This window comes from Vulpes lagopus, chromosome 19 (assembly GCF_018345385.1).
Source record: "Vulpes lagopus strain Blue_001 chromosome 19, ASM1834538v1, whole genome shotgun sequence".
NCBI classification, from domain to species: Eukaryota; Metazoa; Chordata; class Mammalia; order Carnivora; family Canidae; genus Vulpes; species Vulpes lagopus.
The window spans coordinates 53,223,061-53,241,327 of record NC_054842.1 but is presented as its reverse complement, the minus strand read 5'-3'; the positions used below and the strand labels follow the sequence as shown (position 1 = coordinate 53,241,327).

The window sequence follows — 18,267 nt, the reverse complement described above, 5'->3', positions numbered from 1 at the left end:
GAGGGCTGAGTTCGGAGACTTACGGGCGCTTGGCATCCTGCGTGGGGAGGAGAGTGGAGCCGAGGTCAGGCCAGGCGGGGCGGGGTCCACAGCCTGAAGCCCTGGAGCCGGGCCCGACCCTGCGGCAGGAGCCTACAAGGTCTCTCCTGGGCCGGGGCCCACCCCACAGAGGGGTGTGGAGAAGAGCCGTGGGTGGCCCGTGGCCCGCCCCCGCAGCCCGCCCCCGCAGCCTCGCTCAGGACTTGGGAAGGGATTGTAAGTGCTGAGCCGAGCTGCTGGTCAGTAAGGCTGGCACTCAGGAGACAAGATTATTTTCTCTAAGCAGTTGCCAAAGACTCATTTTTAAAAATATGAACATTTCAGCTACAAAAGTAGCATCGCTGCTTTGCAGAGTATTTGGAAAGCGGGGAAAGGAAGAAACCTCAGCCACAACCTCCTTCCCTAAGGGGCCCTCCGAGACCGGCCCTGCGCTCCCTGCCAGCCCGGCTCTGCGCGGGGCCCAGAGTTCCCCGGAGCCTGTGAGGACGAGGACGGGCGGCCCTGCGGGGCGGCTCACGGTCACAGGGAGGACTTCCCAGGGACAAATAGCTCAGTCGGGCTCTTCCCGGGGCTCCTGTCACTTATCAGACCAGGGGGCCCAAGTGAGGGGCAGCCCAGCCCCGTAGGAAGAGTCTCCCGGGTGCTTCACCTGGTACAGGACGGCTCTGTTTCGAAGCAGCCATACAAATACGATCTCCATAATCTGATGGTTTCTTTCTTTCTTTCTTTCTTTCTTTCTTCATAAACTTTGGGATTTGCTTTCCCGTTCCCTCGGCAGAACTTCTGATTCTCAAAAATTCCTGGTAATTCATTTGCGCCGAGGATCATTAATCTTCATGTTTAAAAAACCTCTTTGCCTTCGGTTGCATCAATTCCCTGCCACTTGGGAGACGAGGGGAAGGAAGGAACCTGCAGCGCTCGGGTCCTGAGAGGTTTCCGTTGTGGTCTTAAGGCCGCAGAGCAGGGCTGAGAACAGATTTCCAGCTGCTCCGGATCGGTGCTGGTTACCTCTGTAGCAAAAGTGCAGGACTGCGAGGCTGGATCGAGGCCCCCCTTGGACATCAGCAGGGAGGGAGCAGCGCAGCCACGGAGGCAGGCGGCAGGGGCAGGCCTCGTAGCTACAGGCCCCGAAGGGTGGCGCTGAGCCTGAGGGCGCAGGCCCGGGACCCCCCCGCCTGGCCGCCCTCTGGGACGCACCAGCTACTGTCTTTGAGGCTGATTATCCACGTTTGCCATCAGGTTAACATTCCCAGGCCCAAGGATCCCTGGGTGGCTCAACGGTTTAGCACCTGCCTCTGGCCCAGGGCCTGATCCTGGGGTCCCGGGATCGAGTCCCACATCGGGCTCCCTGCATGGAGCCTGCTCCTCCCTCTGCCTGTGTCTCTGCCTCTCTGTGTGTCTCTCATGAATAAATAAATAAAATCTTTTTAAAAAAACATTCCTAGGCCCACTTACCTACATCGGTTGCCTTGGGGGTCACATGACGCGGGGGCCGTGGAAGCATTTTGTGAACCTGAAGTATTATTCAAACGTCGGCGGCCAGCTTTATCGATATCCAGCCTCTCAGCACGCTGACATGCAGCTTCTGCGCGTCTTCTGTACGGCAGGCCCTGTGCCACTTGCTGGGAGAACAGAGAAACGTGTGTCTTTTGCCTCCAACACTTGCCCCTTCTGGGTTGGGGACACAGAGAACCAGACACGCTAACCCAGTATGACCAGCGCTGTGCTCGAGAGCCCAGGATGGGACAAGACGGAGGACGAGGGGCCATAGCAGGGAACTGGGGGGTCAGGATGGGCTTCTGGAAGTGGGTGGACTGAGCAAAGTCTTGCAGGACACCTAGGGTAGGAGGCCCCGAGATGGGAAGCCCTGGAGGCCCAGCCCCAGCCCAAGACAGTGTAGTGACGGGTAGAAGCCAGAGGGAGCTCGGAGGGAGCCTTGCCGGCGGGTGGTGACAGACAGAATGCAGCTTCTTACAGACCAAGGGCAGGTGCGTAGGCCGGGAGCAAATCACACAGGTCCTGCAGTCGCATGGGCCATAGGAAGCCTTCGGGTGTTTTCTCAGAGGTGTGAACCCTTGGACAGATGACAGGCTGGAGGCTGCCAGGCTGCAGGGGGGAAGCAGAGCCCCCAGACTCCTGCACGAAGGTCATGCCAATGGGGGTTGAGATTTCTCAGATAGGGAAGCCTGAGGGGGGCTCCTGGAGACCCTGACACTGGGAGGACGTGGGGGGCGGAGGAGGTCGCGTGGAACCCCGGGGAGACGGAGGTGGGCATCTCGCATGTGGGGGTTTGAGACCTACTGACTTCCATGGGGCGAGGCCCAGCAGTCAGTGGGATCTGGTCTGGAGCTTGGGAAAGAAGCCGAGGAGGGAGACAGCAGACGTGATGGGCTTCATGCGGGTGCCGATCCCTGCCGTGGCCGGCTGGGCAATGGGAGACACAGGACGTGGACACGTTGTCAGGGACAGTGGCCTCAACGGAGCGAGCAGGAGGGAGGAACCCAGTGACCGGGGCTGAGAAGTTGCCAGACAGGTCGGCGGAAGCTCGCAGGAAGAGGCGCCCCAGGGGCTAAGGAAGGAGGGCACGGAGTTGGCACCTGGTGGAAGCCTCACTGACGGCAGAGGGAGGGACAGAGGGAAGGACAGAAAAGCGACCGTCAGGTCTGTTCGCTGGGTTGCCCTGGCCAGAGCATCCTGTGGAGGGGGGACACAGAGGCCTGGCCATGTGGGAGGACACGCGGGAGGAGTCATGGGGTCCTGCTGAGAAGGGAGAAGCCGCAGGTGGGGGGAGCCGCGGGCTTGACGTTGGGCCTGTGGAGGCTGTGGAGGAATGAACATGCCTGTGCCCCGGGAAAAGGCAAAAGGTAAGGGAGGCGGGAAGGCAGGAATAGACCACACCTGCCCAGGGGAGAGCGCTGACCTCAGAGCCCATCCCCTAGAAAGGAGGGAGCACCAGTCAGGTGAGGGTGAGCATCAGGGAGGAGGAGGGAGGAGGAGGGAGAGAGCGGGGAGGGGGGGCAAAGGTGGTGTCCTCGCTCGCAGCTCACGGCATCTGCACCCCTGGCCCAGGTACAGACCCCGACTCCCAGGACCCGGGTGCCCAGCGCAAGTGCACACGCTCCGCATCCCCCCCGGCCCTGCCCACTGGCAGCCTGGGTCGGGGAGAGGAGCACCCATCAGTCCAGCAGCCTCAAAACAAAGGCAGGGAGAGCCAAGGCGAGGAGCCGGGGTGCACGAAGAGCACAGCCTCCCAGGGAGCACAGTGGAGAGGCTGAGGGCCCCCGGCAGGGAGGGAGAGCTGAGGCCTGCAGCCGGGGAGCCTGCGTGCCAAGCGCAAAGCTCGCTCTTAGAAAGCAAGTTGAGATCAGCCCAGCATCAGGTTAGGCACCGGCTGCTGCATTTCAAGACGACGGACCGCGGGAAATGCAACTTGTCCTTTATACCAACGTGTGTTTAAATAGAGCCGCGGCCTTGGGTTTTTGATACCAGATATTGGAGTTGGGTGACTACGTGAGGCCAGAACAGCCTTTTAAGTTACCCCTTTGAAGGACTCCAGCATTAGGCGGTTCCAGAACGTCTCTCCTTTGGACGGATGCTCTCTGCCTTGAACTTACAGTGAAGTCAGGAGAGCACACTTCAGAGTTCTCTGGAGGACCACACTACGCTGCCTCTCCAACCCTGGCTTCTCCACCTTCCCCCTCCTCTACCCCAAAACAAGGAAACAAAACACAAGTGAGGTAGACGGCAGGGGATGGGGGGGTCCGTGAATCTGCGTCTCCCTTCAACCGTGTTGGGATGGAACAAACCCAGGGACGCCCCGTCCAGCAGCCTGCGGCCACCCTCCTTTGTGGCAGCAGCTGCCTTCGGAGCCCTCTCCCCGGCCACCCTCTGCCTCCAGGGTGGCCCACAGTCTATTTCCAGCTTAGCACCTCATTAGGGATCAACCACGAGCTCCCAGATTTGGCGGAATTATTCACCGACGAGGAGGCCGCCGTCAGCCACGTGTCCAGCTCATACCTGCAGCCTCCACGCAGCCCCATCTCTGGGCTTCTGGCTCCACCACGATGACATAGCTCTGGAGGGCGGGGGCCACTCCTCGGGGAGTTGGCTGGGGAGAAGCTGGAGGGCACTCAGCCTCTTGAAGGTGCAACACCAGCCCAGCGACTTCAGAAGCCACACTCCCGAGAGCAGTGTGGGAAACCCTGGATGCCGCCCTGGTTCTGGACAGGAGTCTGAACCCGGGTCGTGGGGATCTGCATGCCCACTCAGACCCCCGTCTCTGGACTTCCTGCAGAGCCACTTCCCAGAAGAGGAGGGGAAGCCATCCGGAAGCTGGGGACCACCTGACTCACCTCTGCAGGCTGGCTGGCCGGCCCCCAGGCCGCGCTGTGTGAGGATCTCACCACCACCAGGAGCCTCTGGAGCCCAGCAGCCTTTGAGGGGCCCCTCTGGCATCCCCCTGGTCCCAGGGCTTGGGCCTGAGCCTCTCCCTGGGGCCACTAGGCAGCTTTTTAAACACCATGGAGCCCCTCTCCCAAACCCTGGACCAAATGGAAACAATATAGTTTTGGGGGGATCCCTGGGTGGCTCAGCGGTTTGGTGCCTGCCTTCGGCCCAGGGCGTGATCCTGGAGTCCTGGGATCGAGTCCTGCATCAGGCTCCATGCATGGAGCCTGCTTCTCCCTCTGTCTGTGTCTCTGCCTCTCTCTCTCTCTGTCTATCATAAATAAATAATGAATAAACAAATAAATCTTTTTAAAAATACGGCTTTTTGCAGCAAAAAACAAACAAAAAACAAACCCAAAGACACACAAATGAGTCTTTCATTTTTGTTTTTTTGTTTTGTTTTGTTTCTGTTTTAGGCTTGCTGTCCTCTGCAAGGCATTAATGGCCAATCCCACAACTACCTTGTTATGAAGAAGTTTAAGGGAAATATCTGTCTGGTTTTGCAAGAGTCTATTTGTATAAAAATAACCACGGGGGTCCCCATTATGGAACAGAGCACAGGAAAGAATAGCTGGGCATGTTCAAGAGTATTTGTTCCTCACAAAGCTGGGCTGTGGGAAGCTTTCCTTTACATTTTGTGTCCTACCCCTGAGCCCATATATCTCCTGGGCATTCAGTGAAATGAGGGAATGGCTTCAGCACTTTCCCACTTAAGTCTCACTCCCGGACGTCATCTACGGCAGCTGCTTCTCAAACGCATTTGCCTTCGCTTTTGCCCTCTCCTGGCCCCGCGAAGGAATGGAATTCCTGTTACACATTTTGATGCCACACAGACGGGTTTTATGGCTGGGGGAAAAGCTGATAGACGCAAACCTATGTGGCAGGAAGCAGGACCTTTTGGGTGCTGGTGTCTGTGGGCCCCAAGAGTTGTTCTCGAGGCGGGTGTCTTCTGAAAGCTGGACTCACGAAGGTCATGTCTCACAATGGTGACTAAACAGGTGAAATTAGTCCAACGTAAAAACAGACCACATGTGTGAATGATAAAACAGTAAGTCGCAAATAGCATTCCTTAAATAACACGGCTCTGGTCAGGTGATACTTGCAATTTTAAGGGAAAAACGCGGATCGATCTCTGCCTGACTAGAGGCAAATTACAACTGGAAACATATCCAGACGCAGAATAGATACGGGAAAGCCTTATTATGAATTTAGGCTGCAATTACTTACTTGGGTTGCAATCATAGCTCTTTTTCTTACTATAAAGAAAGATTTATACAGTTACCCTCGCACAGTGCAGGAGGCGTAGCACCAGCCTCCCTCATTCTAAAATCTGCATATAGGGGCGCCCAGGTGGCTCCACCTTAGGCCCAGGGCGTGACCCTAGGGTCCCGGGATCAAGTCCCACGTCGGACTCCCCGCATGGAGCCTGCTTCTCCCTCTGCCTGTGTCTCTGCCTCTCTCTGTGTCTCTCATGAATAAATAAATAAAATCTTTTAAAAAATCACAAGGAAGAGAAAATACATTTATAGTACTGTATTTATTGAAAAAAACCCACCATGTATAAGTGGACCTGTACAGTTCAAACCTGCATTCTTCAAGGGTCAGCTATAAAATAAATAATATTGCAAGAGCCACGTTTAACCTGTTTAGGAGAATACGTTCTTTAAATGACCCTGATGCATTAGTTTTATAAGAGCAAGTGCTTTTGTAAACCATGAATTCAGACTCACTACAAGTATTTGCAAAGTTTACTGCTCTCCCTATTGGATATTTAAAATTCAGATTTTTCACTAATTCAGACGCACATTCTTGTTTAAAGAGACTAATTCAGTAAGTTTATTTAATTCAGTGACTGTACTAGTGGAAAAATTCTAGCCAACTGTGGAACTATGTTCCCTAAATGGAAGGAGCCCTGATAAACAACAGATCACGTTCTTTTTTTCAGAAAAGAAATGGATAAATGAGAAGGATAGGAAGCAATCTTCTAGGATGAAGAGGGAAAGTGATAGTGTTTTTAACTCTTGTTCTTCTGTTTTTCCAGCAAGATAACAAGATATTTTTTTTTTAATTTTTTATTTATTTATGATAGTCACAGAGAGAGAGAGAGGCAGAGACACAGGCGGAGGGAGAAGCAGGCTCCATGCACCGGGAGCCTGATGTGGGATTCGATCCCGGGTCTCCAGGATCGCGCCCTGGGCCAAAGGCAGGCGCCAAACCGCTGCGCCACCCAGGGATCCCAAGATAACAAGATATTACAGTGGAGAATAGGGTCTTAGGAGCAGATATGTGAGCAAATCCCGTGAGATGCAGTCTTCCTTTGATGTGCCACGCAGTGAGCAGGACTCTCACTAACACAGCCAGGCTATCTCCCTGCCACAGTGGAAATCCAATGCCCATCTCTTTGGGTCTGTTTCCTCATCTTTAACTGCAGGTGAAAATACTTGGTTGTAAAATCATCCCAGACCTTGGTTGAATGTTTTGAAATATGCCCGATACGGGTTCCTGGACCCACAGAGCATGTGTCAAAACGTAGAGACGCATGGGAGCGTGTTGAGGAAGGAGAATCGCGGACCATGAGGTTGAAGAGGTCTTCAGAGGCTTCCGGCCCGACCTTCTCGCCTTGTCAGGGAGGCAGTGGAAGCCCAGAGACTCCACGGGATTTGCTCAGCATTTCACAGGTAGTGGCCAGGATTCCTAGACTGTGCGTCTAGTTCCTTGACCACATCCGGTGATTGTGCTCGTTCAGAAGATATGAGTGTCGTAAAATGGTGTAGAAATTAACCATTTGACAATAACTTTTCTATGGTGGAATCTGACTGGTCATATACTGTGCCAGCAGTGTGGGTGGTCACGAAAATGCACAGATTAATCATAATTTGGAGGACCAAGAACTTACCTGCCATGACATGTCCCCTTTCCTTTCGTATCACCAGGGTACACTACTCTTTATTGCACTTAATGCAGAGTAACTACGTTATTATTAATTATTTTATCATTTGTCGCCCCTTCTAGACCGTGAGCTTTATAGCTGTCGAGATCATGCCTTTCTTCTCCCTTTATTCCCATAGTGCCTGCTCAGTCATTATCGAATGAGTAGATGAAATTCAGAAACTCTGGAAGGAGCGGTGGGCCTTCCACGTGGGGCTGGTGCAATTAGAAGCAGTCCCTGGAGTCACCGGGCAAAGTCCAGGGTTGGCTTCCTGGTCTGGTGAACGACCCCCTCGCTGTGCTGACCTGTGTTGAGGTCTCCTGTGCCCAGCAGCATTCCAAATGCTTTATGTGCATTCACTTATTTTATCCTCACCACCCCATGAAATACCACCCCTCTGAGCCCCAACTTACAGATGAGGCTTAGGGCATTTAATTTGCCCTGGTCTTACAACCTACGCCATCTGAAGCTGGACCCTGTGCTTTAAACCCGTGGGCTATTCTGCAGTAAACCGAGGACTGAAGCAGACAGCTTGGTCCTCTTTTTCTTTTTTCTCCTTTTCCCTTTCTTTTTTTTTTTTTCCTTTAAGCCAAGTTATACATTTGAAAATTTATTATTATTATTATTATTTACATTTGAAAATTTAAATACGACAACCCTGGTGGACTTCCTGAAATTTCCCCAAACTGGACCTACATATTTACCTATCTCTGCGTTTTCTTTCACCTTCCCATTCCTCCTTTCTCTTCCTGTTGCTCTCATCCTTCACCTCTCCGCTCCAAGTGCCAAGTCTCTGAAAAACTTACCTGGTTTTCTCTCAAATCAGAATTAATCTCTCTGTTCTCAGGTGCCCTTTGTTTAAACTTCATTTTTGGCACTTGCCTCACCCTGCCCGGGTGAGTCACTTGAATGTTTGTCTACCTCCCCAGCTGAGCCAGAGCTCTGGGACTTGGGGCTGAGCAGCGTCAAGGAGCTTGAACTTTGCAGCACTTAGTAGGTGCTCGGGGTTGCAGAAGCCAGATACTGTTTTTTGGTTTTCTTTTTAGGCGTCCTGAGTTGCGGTTGGCGGCCCTTTCTTGGGAGGCGGCCCCCACCCCGCCTGCCCCCGCCGACGTCGGACAGTGGCCGCAGGCCGCGGGGGCCTCGGGCGACACTGGCCTCGGCCCAGGTTCCCGGCCTCTAACTGCTGCCCGGGAGCTGGAAAAACACTGGCGGCCGCCCCACCCCCAGGCCGCGGGAGGGGGGAGGGGTGCTCTGCGGCCGGGCCTGCTGCCTGGGCGGCGGGGGCGGGCGGGGGCGGGCGGGGGCGCGGGGACAGCCGCCTGCCTGTCAGCGGGAGCGGGCGCGGGCTCGTGTGTCGGCCTCCCCGCCCGCGGCCTCCCCCGCGGCCTCCCCGCGGCCTCCCCCCAGCCTCCCCGCCCCGCGGCCTCCCCCCCTCCCGCGGCCTCCCCCCAGCCTCCCCGCCCCGCGGCCTCCCCCCGGCCTCCCCCGCGGCCTCCCCGCGGCCTCCCCCCAGCCTCCCCGCCCCGCGGCCTCCCCCCCTCCCGCGGCCTCCCCCCAGCCTCCCCGCCCCGCGGCCTCCCCCGGCCTCCCCGCCCCGCGGCCTCCCCCCGCGGCCTGGCAGGTTGCCGGCTGCACAGGCGGGGGTTCGCGCGGTTCTCACGACCTCTCAGGTTGCCTGAGCTCATCTGGGAGCTATTCATTTCCTGCCGGAGAGCAGCCGGGCCTGCTGAGCAAACCACCTTGGCCGCGGGGCCGCCCGGCGTGGCCGCCCTGCCTGCTCCCTCCCGGGCCGCGGACGCGAGCCCGGCGGCCTCCCTGGAGCCCGGGCCGCCCGGCGGGGGCAGCGGCGGGGGCGGCGGGGGGGCGGCGGCCCATCTGGTTGCACTTAGGGCCGAGGAGGAAGCTAGCGGCGGCTGTTACCGGCCAAGGGGTGTGGGAAAAGTTAATGGACTTTAATGACAGGTTTCCCGGGACGCTGGTGACGACGAGGGGGTCCAGCCTACCCCGGGCCCCAGCCCAGAAACACGCGGGCCGGGAGGGGGCGCGCGGGGGCGCGCGTGTTCACGGGGGGCGGGGGAGGCTGGGGGGGCCACCCCGCGGCCCAGGGTCCCCCCTGCAGCCCCTGCCCGCCCCCGCGACCCAACGCCCCCTCCCCCCCGCGACCCGGCAGCCCCCCACGGCCCCTGCCCCCCCGCGCGGCTCAGCGCCTCCCCAACCCGTGGCCTAGTGTCCCCCCAGACCCTGTCACACACACCCCACGACCCAGCACCCTCCCCCGCAGCCTATGTCCCGCCCCACCCCCCGCGACCCAGCACGCCCCCCCACGACCCAGCGCCCCCCCCACGGCCCAGCGGCTCCCCCCACGGCCTATCTCCCCCCCCCGCGGCCCAGTGCCTCCCCCCACAGCCCAGAGCCTCCCCTCCGCCCCCGCCCCTGCAGCCCAGCGCCTCCCCCCCACCTGCCCCCATCGCGGGACCCAGCGCCCCTCCCCGCCCCCAGGGAGGCGGCCCGGACGGCAGGGGCCTGGGCCCTGAGGCCCTCCATTGACAGGGTAATGTGCTCGTCGGCCTCCTGGGGGGCAGCCCGCATCCGGTTGGACGCGGGGCTGGCAGCTGGGCCGGGCTGGGAGCTGGGCCGCTGGGCCTTATCTCCGGGAACCATCGGGACAGCCTCGGGCGGGGGACAGGGGCCGCGGGGTGGGCCCCGAGGTCGTAAAACCAGGCCAGACTGGGGTGGGGGTGGCTGGCCAAAGTCGCAGTCGTCTTTGAAGCTTCACCACCCCCGCCCCACCACCCCGACTAATTACTCCAGAAACAGCCTGGGTGCAGGAGGGCACAAGGTCTTCCAAATAAACCCACTCATTTTACGGACCTGGAAATGTCCCAGATAAGGGAAGTGACTCATCCAAAGTGACACAGCCAGTTCAGTGGTGCAGCTGGCACAGGAGCCTGAAAGTTCCCATTGGGGCCTAGGGTGTCACCCTTCTCTCCACATTGTACAGAAACAAATGCCTCCTCTAAGAGTCTAGACCCAAATTCCAAGAAAAAAATAAAAAAGACGATTTTCAAATTATCAGAAGAGCAAATATTTACTTCTTTTCCTTAAATTTATTACTTCCTCCCCCAAGAAATTTATGTAGTTTTGATGAATAGAATTCACTTTAATTAATTTAAAGTTGGTGTAGAGATTCCGCTGTGTGTGTGTGTGTGCGTGCGTGCATGCGCGGGTCTGTGGCTTCTTAAAGAACATAAACGTATTTTTATAAAAAGGAGACCCTGACGTCTCCATTATTTATGCCAGGACAGTTCAGGACTTCTAGGGCTCCAGAGGACAGGTTTACCAAATGCAGCACTCAGGCTTGTGTTGGATGTCTTAATAGAGCAATTGATATTTTGTTTGTGTTCAAACAAGAGAGAAATCATGGAAAAATGGTACAATAAAGCAGGGTGTGTGTACATGTGCGTGTATTTCTCGGGGGTGGGTGCGTGTATTTATTGGACACCTTTCACATAATGAGGCAAGTAGGGGCCAAATTTTAAAAAATATCTTTGAAAACTCTCCCTCTGCGTCCAAAGCTGGGTCGGTCGAAGGTATTTGGGTAGAAAAGTGCTGTCTGCTGGCTAGATCATTCCCGCGATACAGCCGCTCTCCACGCTGGCCTGTGGGAAAGGCCAGAGCAAGGCAGGGGAGAGGTAAAGCTTTTGAAACAAGACAGAAAATCGTTGGCTTTATCTTTGTTAGGAAGGCTTCAAAGATTGATTTCTCCCGCCTCATCCTTCTCCTCCCAGAAGCCATTCTAAAAGGGGGATGAGAGGAAGCTGGCGGGAGGGGCCGGGCGGGAGGAGGACTGGCCGGCGGTGGGGGAGGAGGGCGCGCCCGCCAGACCCACAGCGCGGCTGATGTGTCTGGTCTCGCAGGGCTCGTGGTTTTCATTTCCCCAACACCTGGATGCAGTCAAACACCTGGCCAAATCTGACAAAATCTGACAAGCCTTTGTGATGGGATTTGGAAGAAATTCCCTGCAGATCCTGGCACAGTTTAAAGCTGTCCGCTTTGAGTTAGGACTTGTTAAGGAGGGTTATGTGAGCTGAAACCCGAGACAACCCTTTTGCTTCTATCTGGAGCCCACATCTTGCCTGGAAATGGGGCATGACCAAGCGAAGGGGTCGCTTGCTGTTTGTATTAAAGGGAAGATGGCCTGTGTGCCTGCCAGCGCGGCCCCCACATGCTTTCTCTATTAGAGCCAAGCGCAGAAACTTATCAAAAACATATGTCTGGTGTTAATCATCTGGACTTGGGCTCCACTTGGGAGTCTAACTAGCTGTCCCCTGGCAGAAGGAATCTGTTGACCTTCTCAGCTTGCTTGAAGAGGGTGCAGAGAGGCATTTTCAAACTTTTGGATGCCGGTACAAGGGACTGCGCAGCTAGCTGCACCTCTGTACTAAGTAAACGGGCTCCAGCGCTTGAGGGCCGGAGGCTGCAGCCGTTTCCTTTGGATGTGGGTGTGCTACCCCAGGGAAGGGGCGCCACGGGGGTCTCACTTACTGTGTGGTGGGCACGCATTACTCGATTGATTGACTTCAGTCTGGTTCAGCCTTCTTCAGAAGGAGCTGGAAGGAAAACCAGGACTGAATGATTTACCCAACTGCAACTAAAAAAAAAAAAAATTGAAATCCTATTTAAGAGATTGACCGCAAATTGATCAGAGTAGCCATATTAGACGGGTTCTTGCAAATTAAGTGGAATTTACTTCATGGAGGCCGCTAAAAGGTCTGCTGGATTTTTAAAAATGTTCTTTTAATAACAATAGAGCCAATGACTGAATTCTCAGATTACATGTAATCCACAAATTCTGCCAAGAACCTTTTTTTTTTTTTTACATATATACCGAAATAATCAGTTCTAAGACATAGGAGCCTTCACTCTTTTTTCTTTTATTATATTTTCTCAAATAAACTTCCCAAAGGGAAGATATTTTAAGAGCATTTTCAAACATCTTTGGCATCACATAAAAAAAGAAATCTCGTGTAAAAAACGAAATGTCATCTGAGTTTTTTTTATAATACAAAGGCGCAATCCAATATGAACATATAAAATATATACAAATATAGTGCATGGTCAGTCACTTAATACAGCTCTCTACAAAAAAAAGTAACTTTTTAGAAATTAAAAAAAATGAAACAAAGTAACCACTTGATCATTACAGTCCTCTGGTCTCCCAGTGTCCAAGTTCCTGTTGAGTGTCCCCGGGGGGGGGGGGGGGGGGGGCGGGGCAGGGCAGGGGAGGGTGCCCGGGCCTTCAGTTCCTCCAGGGCCGCCACATGGAGTCCGCCGTGAGCGAGGGGCCGCTGGAGGGCGAGCCGGCGCCGGGGCCCACGGAGGCGCCGCCGCCGCTGGTGTAGACGGGGATGACCGGGCCGCTGTGGGCGAAGGCCCCGCTGGGGATGAGGAAGGCGAACTGGCCGTCGGGCGCCGGCAGCACCTGGAAGCCGCCGAACACCTTGGCGGCCTCCCCGGCCGGGCTGCCCAGCTTGCAGGGCGCACCGCCAGGAGGGGGCGCCGCGCCCCCGGGGATGGGCACGAGCGGCGGGGGCGGCGCGAACGGCGCGTGCTGCGGGCCTCCGGGGCCGGGCGGGGGCGGCGGCGGCGCCTGCAGGGCGGGGTGCGGCTGCCCCGGGTAGGTCATGGCGTTGATCTGGGTCATGCAGTTGGCCAGGTGGCCGAGCAGCCGCGTGCGCACCTCGGTGTTGACGCCCTCGCACGTGGACAGGAAGCGGGTCACCTCGTTCATACACTCGCTGAAGCCGGCGCGGTACTTGCCCAGCACGCTCGGGTCTGTGCTCAGCGCGGCTGCGGGCAGAGGGGGCGCGCGGGTCACCCGAGGCCCCGGCCCGCCCCGCCCGGACCACCCGGTGGGGAGGGCAGGGGGAGGGGAGGGGGGGGCCCTGCACCTCTGCTCCCGCCCCCGCGCTGGTGACCTTGGGCAGCGCCCTTCCCCCTCCGCGCCGCCCGGGCCTGGCTCCTGCAGGGCGGGGGGGGGGAGGGGGCGGCCAGGGGACCCCAGGCTGCGCGCCCCGCGCCCCCCCTGCCCGCCGGCCCGCCCCCCCCTCCGGAACACTAACAACTTGGAGCCGCGGCTATAAATAAGCCCAGACCGTGGGAACGCGGGGCTGAGCCAAGGCAGTAAAACGCAGCTGAATGCCTCTCTCCACCGCGGGCGGAAGTCTGGGAGGGGTCGCCGCGGGGCGCACGGGGCGCCCCCAGGGGACGCGCAGCCGCCTCACCCGTCATCTGCGCCCGCTGCAGGTTCCGGAGGTGCTTCACTGTCATTTCCAGAATGTCCGCCTTCTCCAGCTTGGAATGCCGCGAGCTCTGCACACAGCAGGAGGCGAGGCACGGACGTGAGGGCCCCGCCGGCGGCCCCGAGACCCGGGGTCACCCCCAACGGCGGCCCCAACACCTGGGGTCACCCCCAACAGCGGCCCCGAGACCTGGGGTCACCCGGCCGGCGGCCCCGACACATGTGGACCCCCCGCCGGCAGCCCCGAGACCTGGGGTTCCCCCCGCCCGGCCGCGGCCCCGACACCTGGGATTCCCCCCCCCCGCCCCCCGCCCCCCGACATCCCCAGACCCTGGCGGGGCCCGGCCTCCGGCCCCGAGACCTCAATGCGGGCGGGGACGATCCCGCCAGCGAGGGGGGTTCGCGCTTAGTAGCCCAAAAATGGGATTTCATTTTAATTGAAAGAGAGAAAAAAAAAAGCAGCATTACCCACTTACATCTTTCTTAAGAGCATCCAAAATCAGTGTTTTCAGCTGGCTCAGACTTTCATTTATCCTTGCTCTTCGTCTTTTCTCCATGATAGGCTTGGATGACTGCAAAGAAATTATAATTTTTTTTTTACAAAGCGCCCCGAGTTCCCCCTGGGATCTGCCGCTTCACCCCGGGGTTAGGAGAAGGGAGCCCCCCGCCCCCCACGCCGACCTGGGTCTCGGGGCTGCAGGGAGAGCGGCGCTGCCCTTACCTTTCTGTGCTCGGATGCTGTCTTTGGTTTATCCGGTGTCGTGTTGACACTGGCCGGGGTAGCAGCCACCGGGGACGAGGAATTTTTCTCCATTATATCAGCTGGCATTTTCTGTTGCTTTTTTTTTTCCCCCAAGTCCCTAGAGAATTTTATTTTTGGAGTCCTTCACACACACACACACAGAAAAAATTGCTTTGTTTATGTCCCTTTCACTGGAGGCCTCCGCAGGACGACTGAGCAAGTGCTGGGGGCTTAGGGTACAGTCTTAGGGCCACTCGGCGGCCGGCAGCGCTATTCCAGGACCAAGGAGAGAGGTAGACGGGGGATCCCACTGTTATCTGCACCGGCTCCGGATCCTGTGTGATCCCCAGGCCCTGGCGGCCTCTATATATATCTGGGACTGCACGCGAACGGCTCGTGTGAAACTTCCCAAACTTTCTTTCCCACAGTAACTTTCAGCCAATGGGAGGAGGAGACACGCGGCACCGCTCGTGGGCCGCGCCCCCCCATTGGCCGCCGGGCACAAGGCCTGGCGGCCAATGGCGCGCGCCTGAGCCCGGGGCACCGGAGGCTACAACGTCAATCAAAAGGATTTTAACCCTTTGCTATTCTCCCTGCTGGGCTTTGCTTTAGAGGGGATTTTTCCGCAGGTTTCGCCCCAGTCTAATTTATTTCTTTTGGGGCCAGAGTCTCTGCTCTTTATTCCCTTCCACGTGTAGCATAGAGCTGCTCTGGCACTAACAAGAACTTCATTTGCAATATGTTTTTTTTTTTTTAAAAAAAGGGTTTAGAAGAACAGGGAGGAAAGAGGAGACCGTGTGCAAGGGTGTGAGTTACCGAAACATCCAACTGAGTCACCGCTGAGACGCTACACATCGGGGCGAGGAGGGAGATGTAAAATCGATCATGCAGAAAAGAGGCAAAAATATCTTTTTTTTTTTGCATACTGAAAAAGGAAAAGGTGCCTCCCACCCTACGTGAGCGAGTTTCCAGAGCAAGATGTTTTTATTTTTTTGCAACTCCCCCCTCCCCCCCCCCGCCCCCCGCGCGCCCCTCATTCCTCTTCTGCACTTGGGGCCTTGGATCCCGCGCTTCCCCAGGAAACAATCAGAATAATTTCCAACCGGGCAGAAAGGAAATGGAATTTCAAATGAAAGATGAACAAGAGGGGCTTTGATGGCGGGGCCCCAGGCCCGCGCGCGCGCCCTCGCCCTCCGTCCCCTCCCGCCCACGGGCTCCCGGGCGGCGGCCTCCCCTCCCCCGCCCCTCCCCGCCCCTCCCCTCCCCCGGCGGCCCCGGCGCGCGCGGGCCCTTTAAGAGCCGCCGCCGCCGCGCCGCGGTTGACATCAGCCGGCCGGGAGGGCGCGCCCGGGGCCGGAGCACGTGCCAGGATGTTTTATTGCGGCGGCGGCTGCGGCCGGGCCGGAGGATGTGTGTGTGCGTGTGTGAGTGCGTGTGCGAGCGCGGGGCGGGGAGGGGGAGGGGGCGGGGAGGGGCGGGGGCGGGGGCGGGGGCGCGCCGGGGGGGCCGGGACGGCCGAGAGCAGCTGCTGCGCCCGAGCCTGGGAAAACCCCGCCCCTGCGCCCGGCAGGCTCGTCGGCGCGCGCGGCGGCGGGGGTGCGTGTGTCCGGGCGGGGCGGGCAGGGGCGGGGCGGGGCGGGAGGGGCGGGCGGGCCAAGGTCGGCCTTCCGGGCGGGGGCGGCGGGCTCACCCCACTCCCCCCCCGCACCCCGACCCGGGCGGGGGCTTCCAGGCGGGCGGGCGCTCCTGGTGGCTCCCCTCCCCTCCCCTCCCCTCTCCCCCCCCCCCCCCCCCCCCCCGCGGGGCCCCGGCGCCCGCCGCGGTCACGAGATGCCTGACCGCACTTAGGAAGCGGCCGGGCGGCCTCCTGCCTCCGCTCGGCGGCTGCGGTCACCGCGGCTTCGCGCCCCCGCCCCCGCCCCCCCGCCCGGCGGCTCCCCCTCGCTGCGCCCCGGAGGCCGGGAGGCGGCCGGCGGGCGGCCGGGAGGAGGCGGGCGGCGCGGGCGGCTGCGTGCTGCCGGCTGGCCGGGCCGCGCGCCGGGAGGAGCCGCCGCCGCCGCCGCCGGGTGCCACGTGGCGGGCGCCGGGCCGGGAGCGCCGGGGCTCTGCGGCCGCCTCCCCGGGGACCTGCCTGCCGCGCGGCCCGGCGGCGCGCTCTGCCCCGACGCCGCCCCCGCGCCCCCACCCCCTCCACCCTGCCGGCGCCCGGGCCCCCTCCACCCTGCGCGCCCCCCGCGCCCCCACCCCCTCCACCCCGCGAGCCCCCCACCCCCGGGCCCCCTCCACCCTGTGCGCGCCCCCACCCCCGGGCCGCCTCCACCCTGCGCGCCCCCCGCGCCCCCACCCCCTTCACCCCGCGAGCCCCCCACCCCCGGGCCCCCTCCACTCTGCGCGCGCCCCACCTCCACCCCCTCCACCCCGCGAAGCCCCCACCTCCCGGCCCCCTCCACCCTGCGCGCGCCCCACCTCCACCCCGCGAGCCCCCACCCCCGGGCCCCCTCCACCCCGTACGCCCCCACCCCCGGGCCCCCTCCACCCTGTGCGCGCCCCCACCCCCGAGCCCCCTCCACCCCGCGCGCCCCCCCACCCCGCGAGGCCCTCACCTCCCGGCCCCCTCCACACTGCGCGGCCCCACGCCCCCACCCCCTCCACCCTGCCGGCACCCGGGTCTCCTCCACCCTGTGTGCCCCCCGCACCCCCACCCCCCTTCACCCCGCGGGTCCCCTCCACCCTGTGCGCCCCCCGCGCCCCCACCCCCTCCATCCCGCGAGACCCCCACCCCCCGGCCCCCTCCACCCTCGGGCCCCCTCCACACTGCGCGCCCCCCGCGCCCCCACCCCCTTCACCACGCGGGCCCCCACCCTTGTGCCCGCCCCCCACCCCCGTGCCCGCCTCCTCCACCCTGCCCGCGCCTCCCCCCGCCCCGCACCCTTGCGTCCCCACCCCCTCCACGCCGGCCCCGCCCCCGCCCCCGCGGGCTCCGCGCGCTGCTCGGACGCTGGGGGGCCCCGGAGCCGGCGTCGCGTTTGCCGGCGCCCCCCCCCCCCCCAGCCCCGCCGCAGGCCTGGAGGCCGCCGGGGGCCTGGCACACGGTTCCCAGACACTTCATTCCTTCCTTCCTCCGAGCTCCCCGCTGAGATAATGTTGTAAACGCTTCCACCCTCTCGCCGGCCCAGCAGCTTCAGCGGCCCGACTCGGGACCTCCGCGAGGCCCCCCTCCCCCGCGCAGCGCCCGCTCCGAGCCAGGCGCCGCTCCGTGTTGGCCCCGGGGTTACCCGCAGGACGGGTGCCCGGGCCGGCGGCGAGGAGCTTGACTTTCTGATGACCGGGCTTGCCCCTGCACTCCTCCCCGGGCCTGGATGGTGGCCTGCGGGGCCAGGAGACCTAAGGAGGCCCTAAACACTCCCATGGGCGCTCTTGCCCGGGGACCCCAGGAGGCCGGCAGCGCCCAGACCCCACCCTCTCCAGCCGGCCGGCGACTCACACTACAGGCCTCTCGCAGGTTCGGGAGAGACATGTGTGCTCCAGACAGAAGTAAGGTGCTCCGGAGGTCTAGGAGGAGTCCATTACCAATAAGTGGGTGCATCCTGGAATGTTTCCAGGAGGGGATCTTGAAACATAGGTAGGATTGGGCCCCTGGAAATGTGGGTCATGGGGCTAGGGGGTGGGATGGGAGGGCCCCATGGCATTCAAGCCCTACAGTCTGGAACTTGAGGTCGTGATTCACAGAACGCGGTCTGGAGTCCAGGGTGTAGGGCTGGCAGGAGGAGGCGTGAGGCCAAGTCACAAGACCCCTAAACATCCTGC

At 60.1% G+C, this 18,267-nt stretch overlaps 1 protein-coding gene across 1 annotated transcript; it reads right to left on the bottom strand.

The window, feature by feature from the left end:
• Nucleotides 1-12,335: 12,335 nt before the first annotated feature.
• Nucleotides 12,336-15,447, bottom strand: HES1 (hes family bHLH transcription factor 1). The gene is made up of 4 exons (XM_041734652.1): nucleotides 14,440-15,447; nucleotides 14,195-14,290; nucleotides 13,702-13,789; nucleotides 12,336-13,267 (listed from the first exon to the last, which is right to left on the bottom strand). Exons 1-4 carry the CDS (start codon nucleotides 14,545-14,547, stop codon nucleotides 12,717-12,719), a joined length of 843 nt encoding a protein of 280 aa, XP_041590586.1. The 5' UTR covers nucleotides 14,548-15,447; the 3' UTR covers nucleotides 12,336-12,716.
• Between the last annotated feature and the right edge of the window lie 2,820 nt (nucleotides 15,448-18,267).

Coding starts and splice junctions, on each gene's coding strand:
- HES1 (XM_041734652.1), bottom strand. CDS start 14,547: ATGCCAGCTGATATAATGGAGAAAAATTCCTCGTCCCCGGTGGCTGCT. Junction 13,790..14,194: donor TGGATGCTCTTAAGAAAGAT/GTAAGTGGGTAA, acceptor TGCTGTGTGCAG/AGCTCGCGGCATTCCAAGCT. Junction 13,268..13,701: donor GCAGCGGGCGCAGATGACGG/GTGAGGCGGCTG, acceptor CTCTGCCCGCAG/CCGCGCTGAGCACAGACCCG.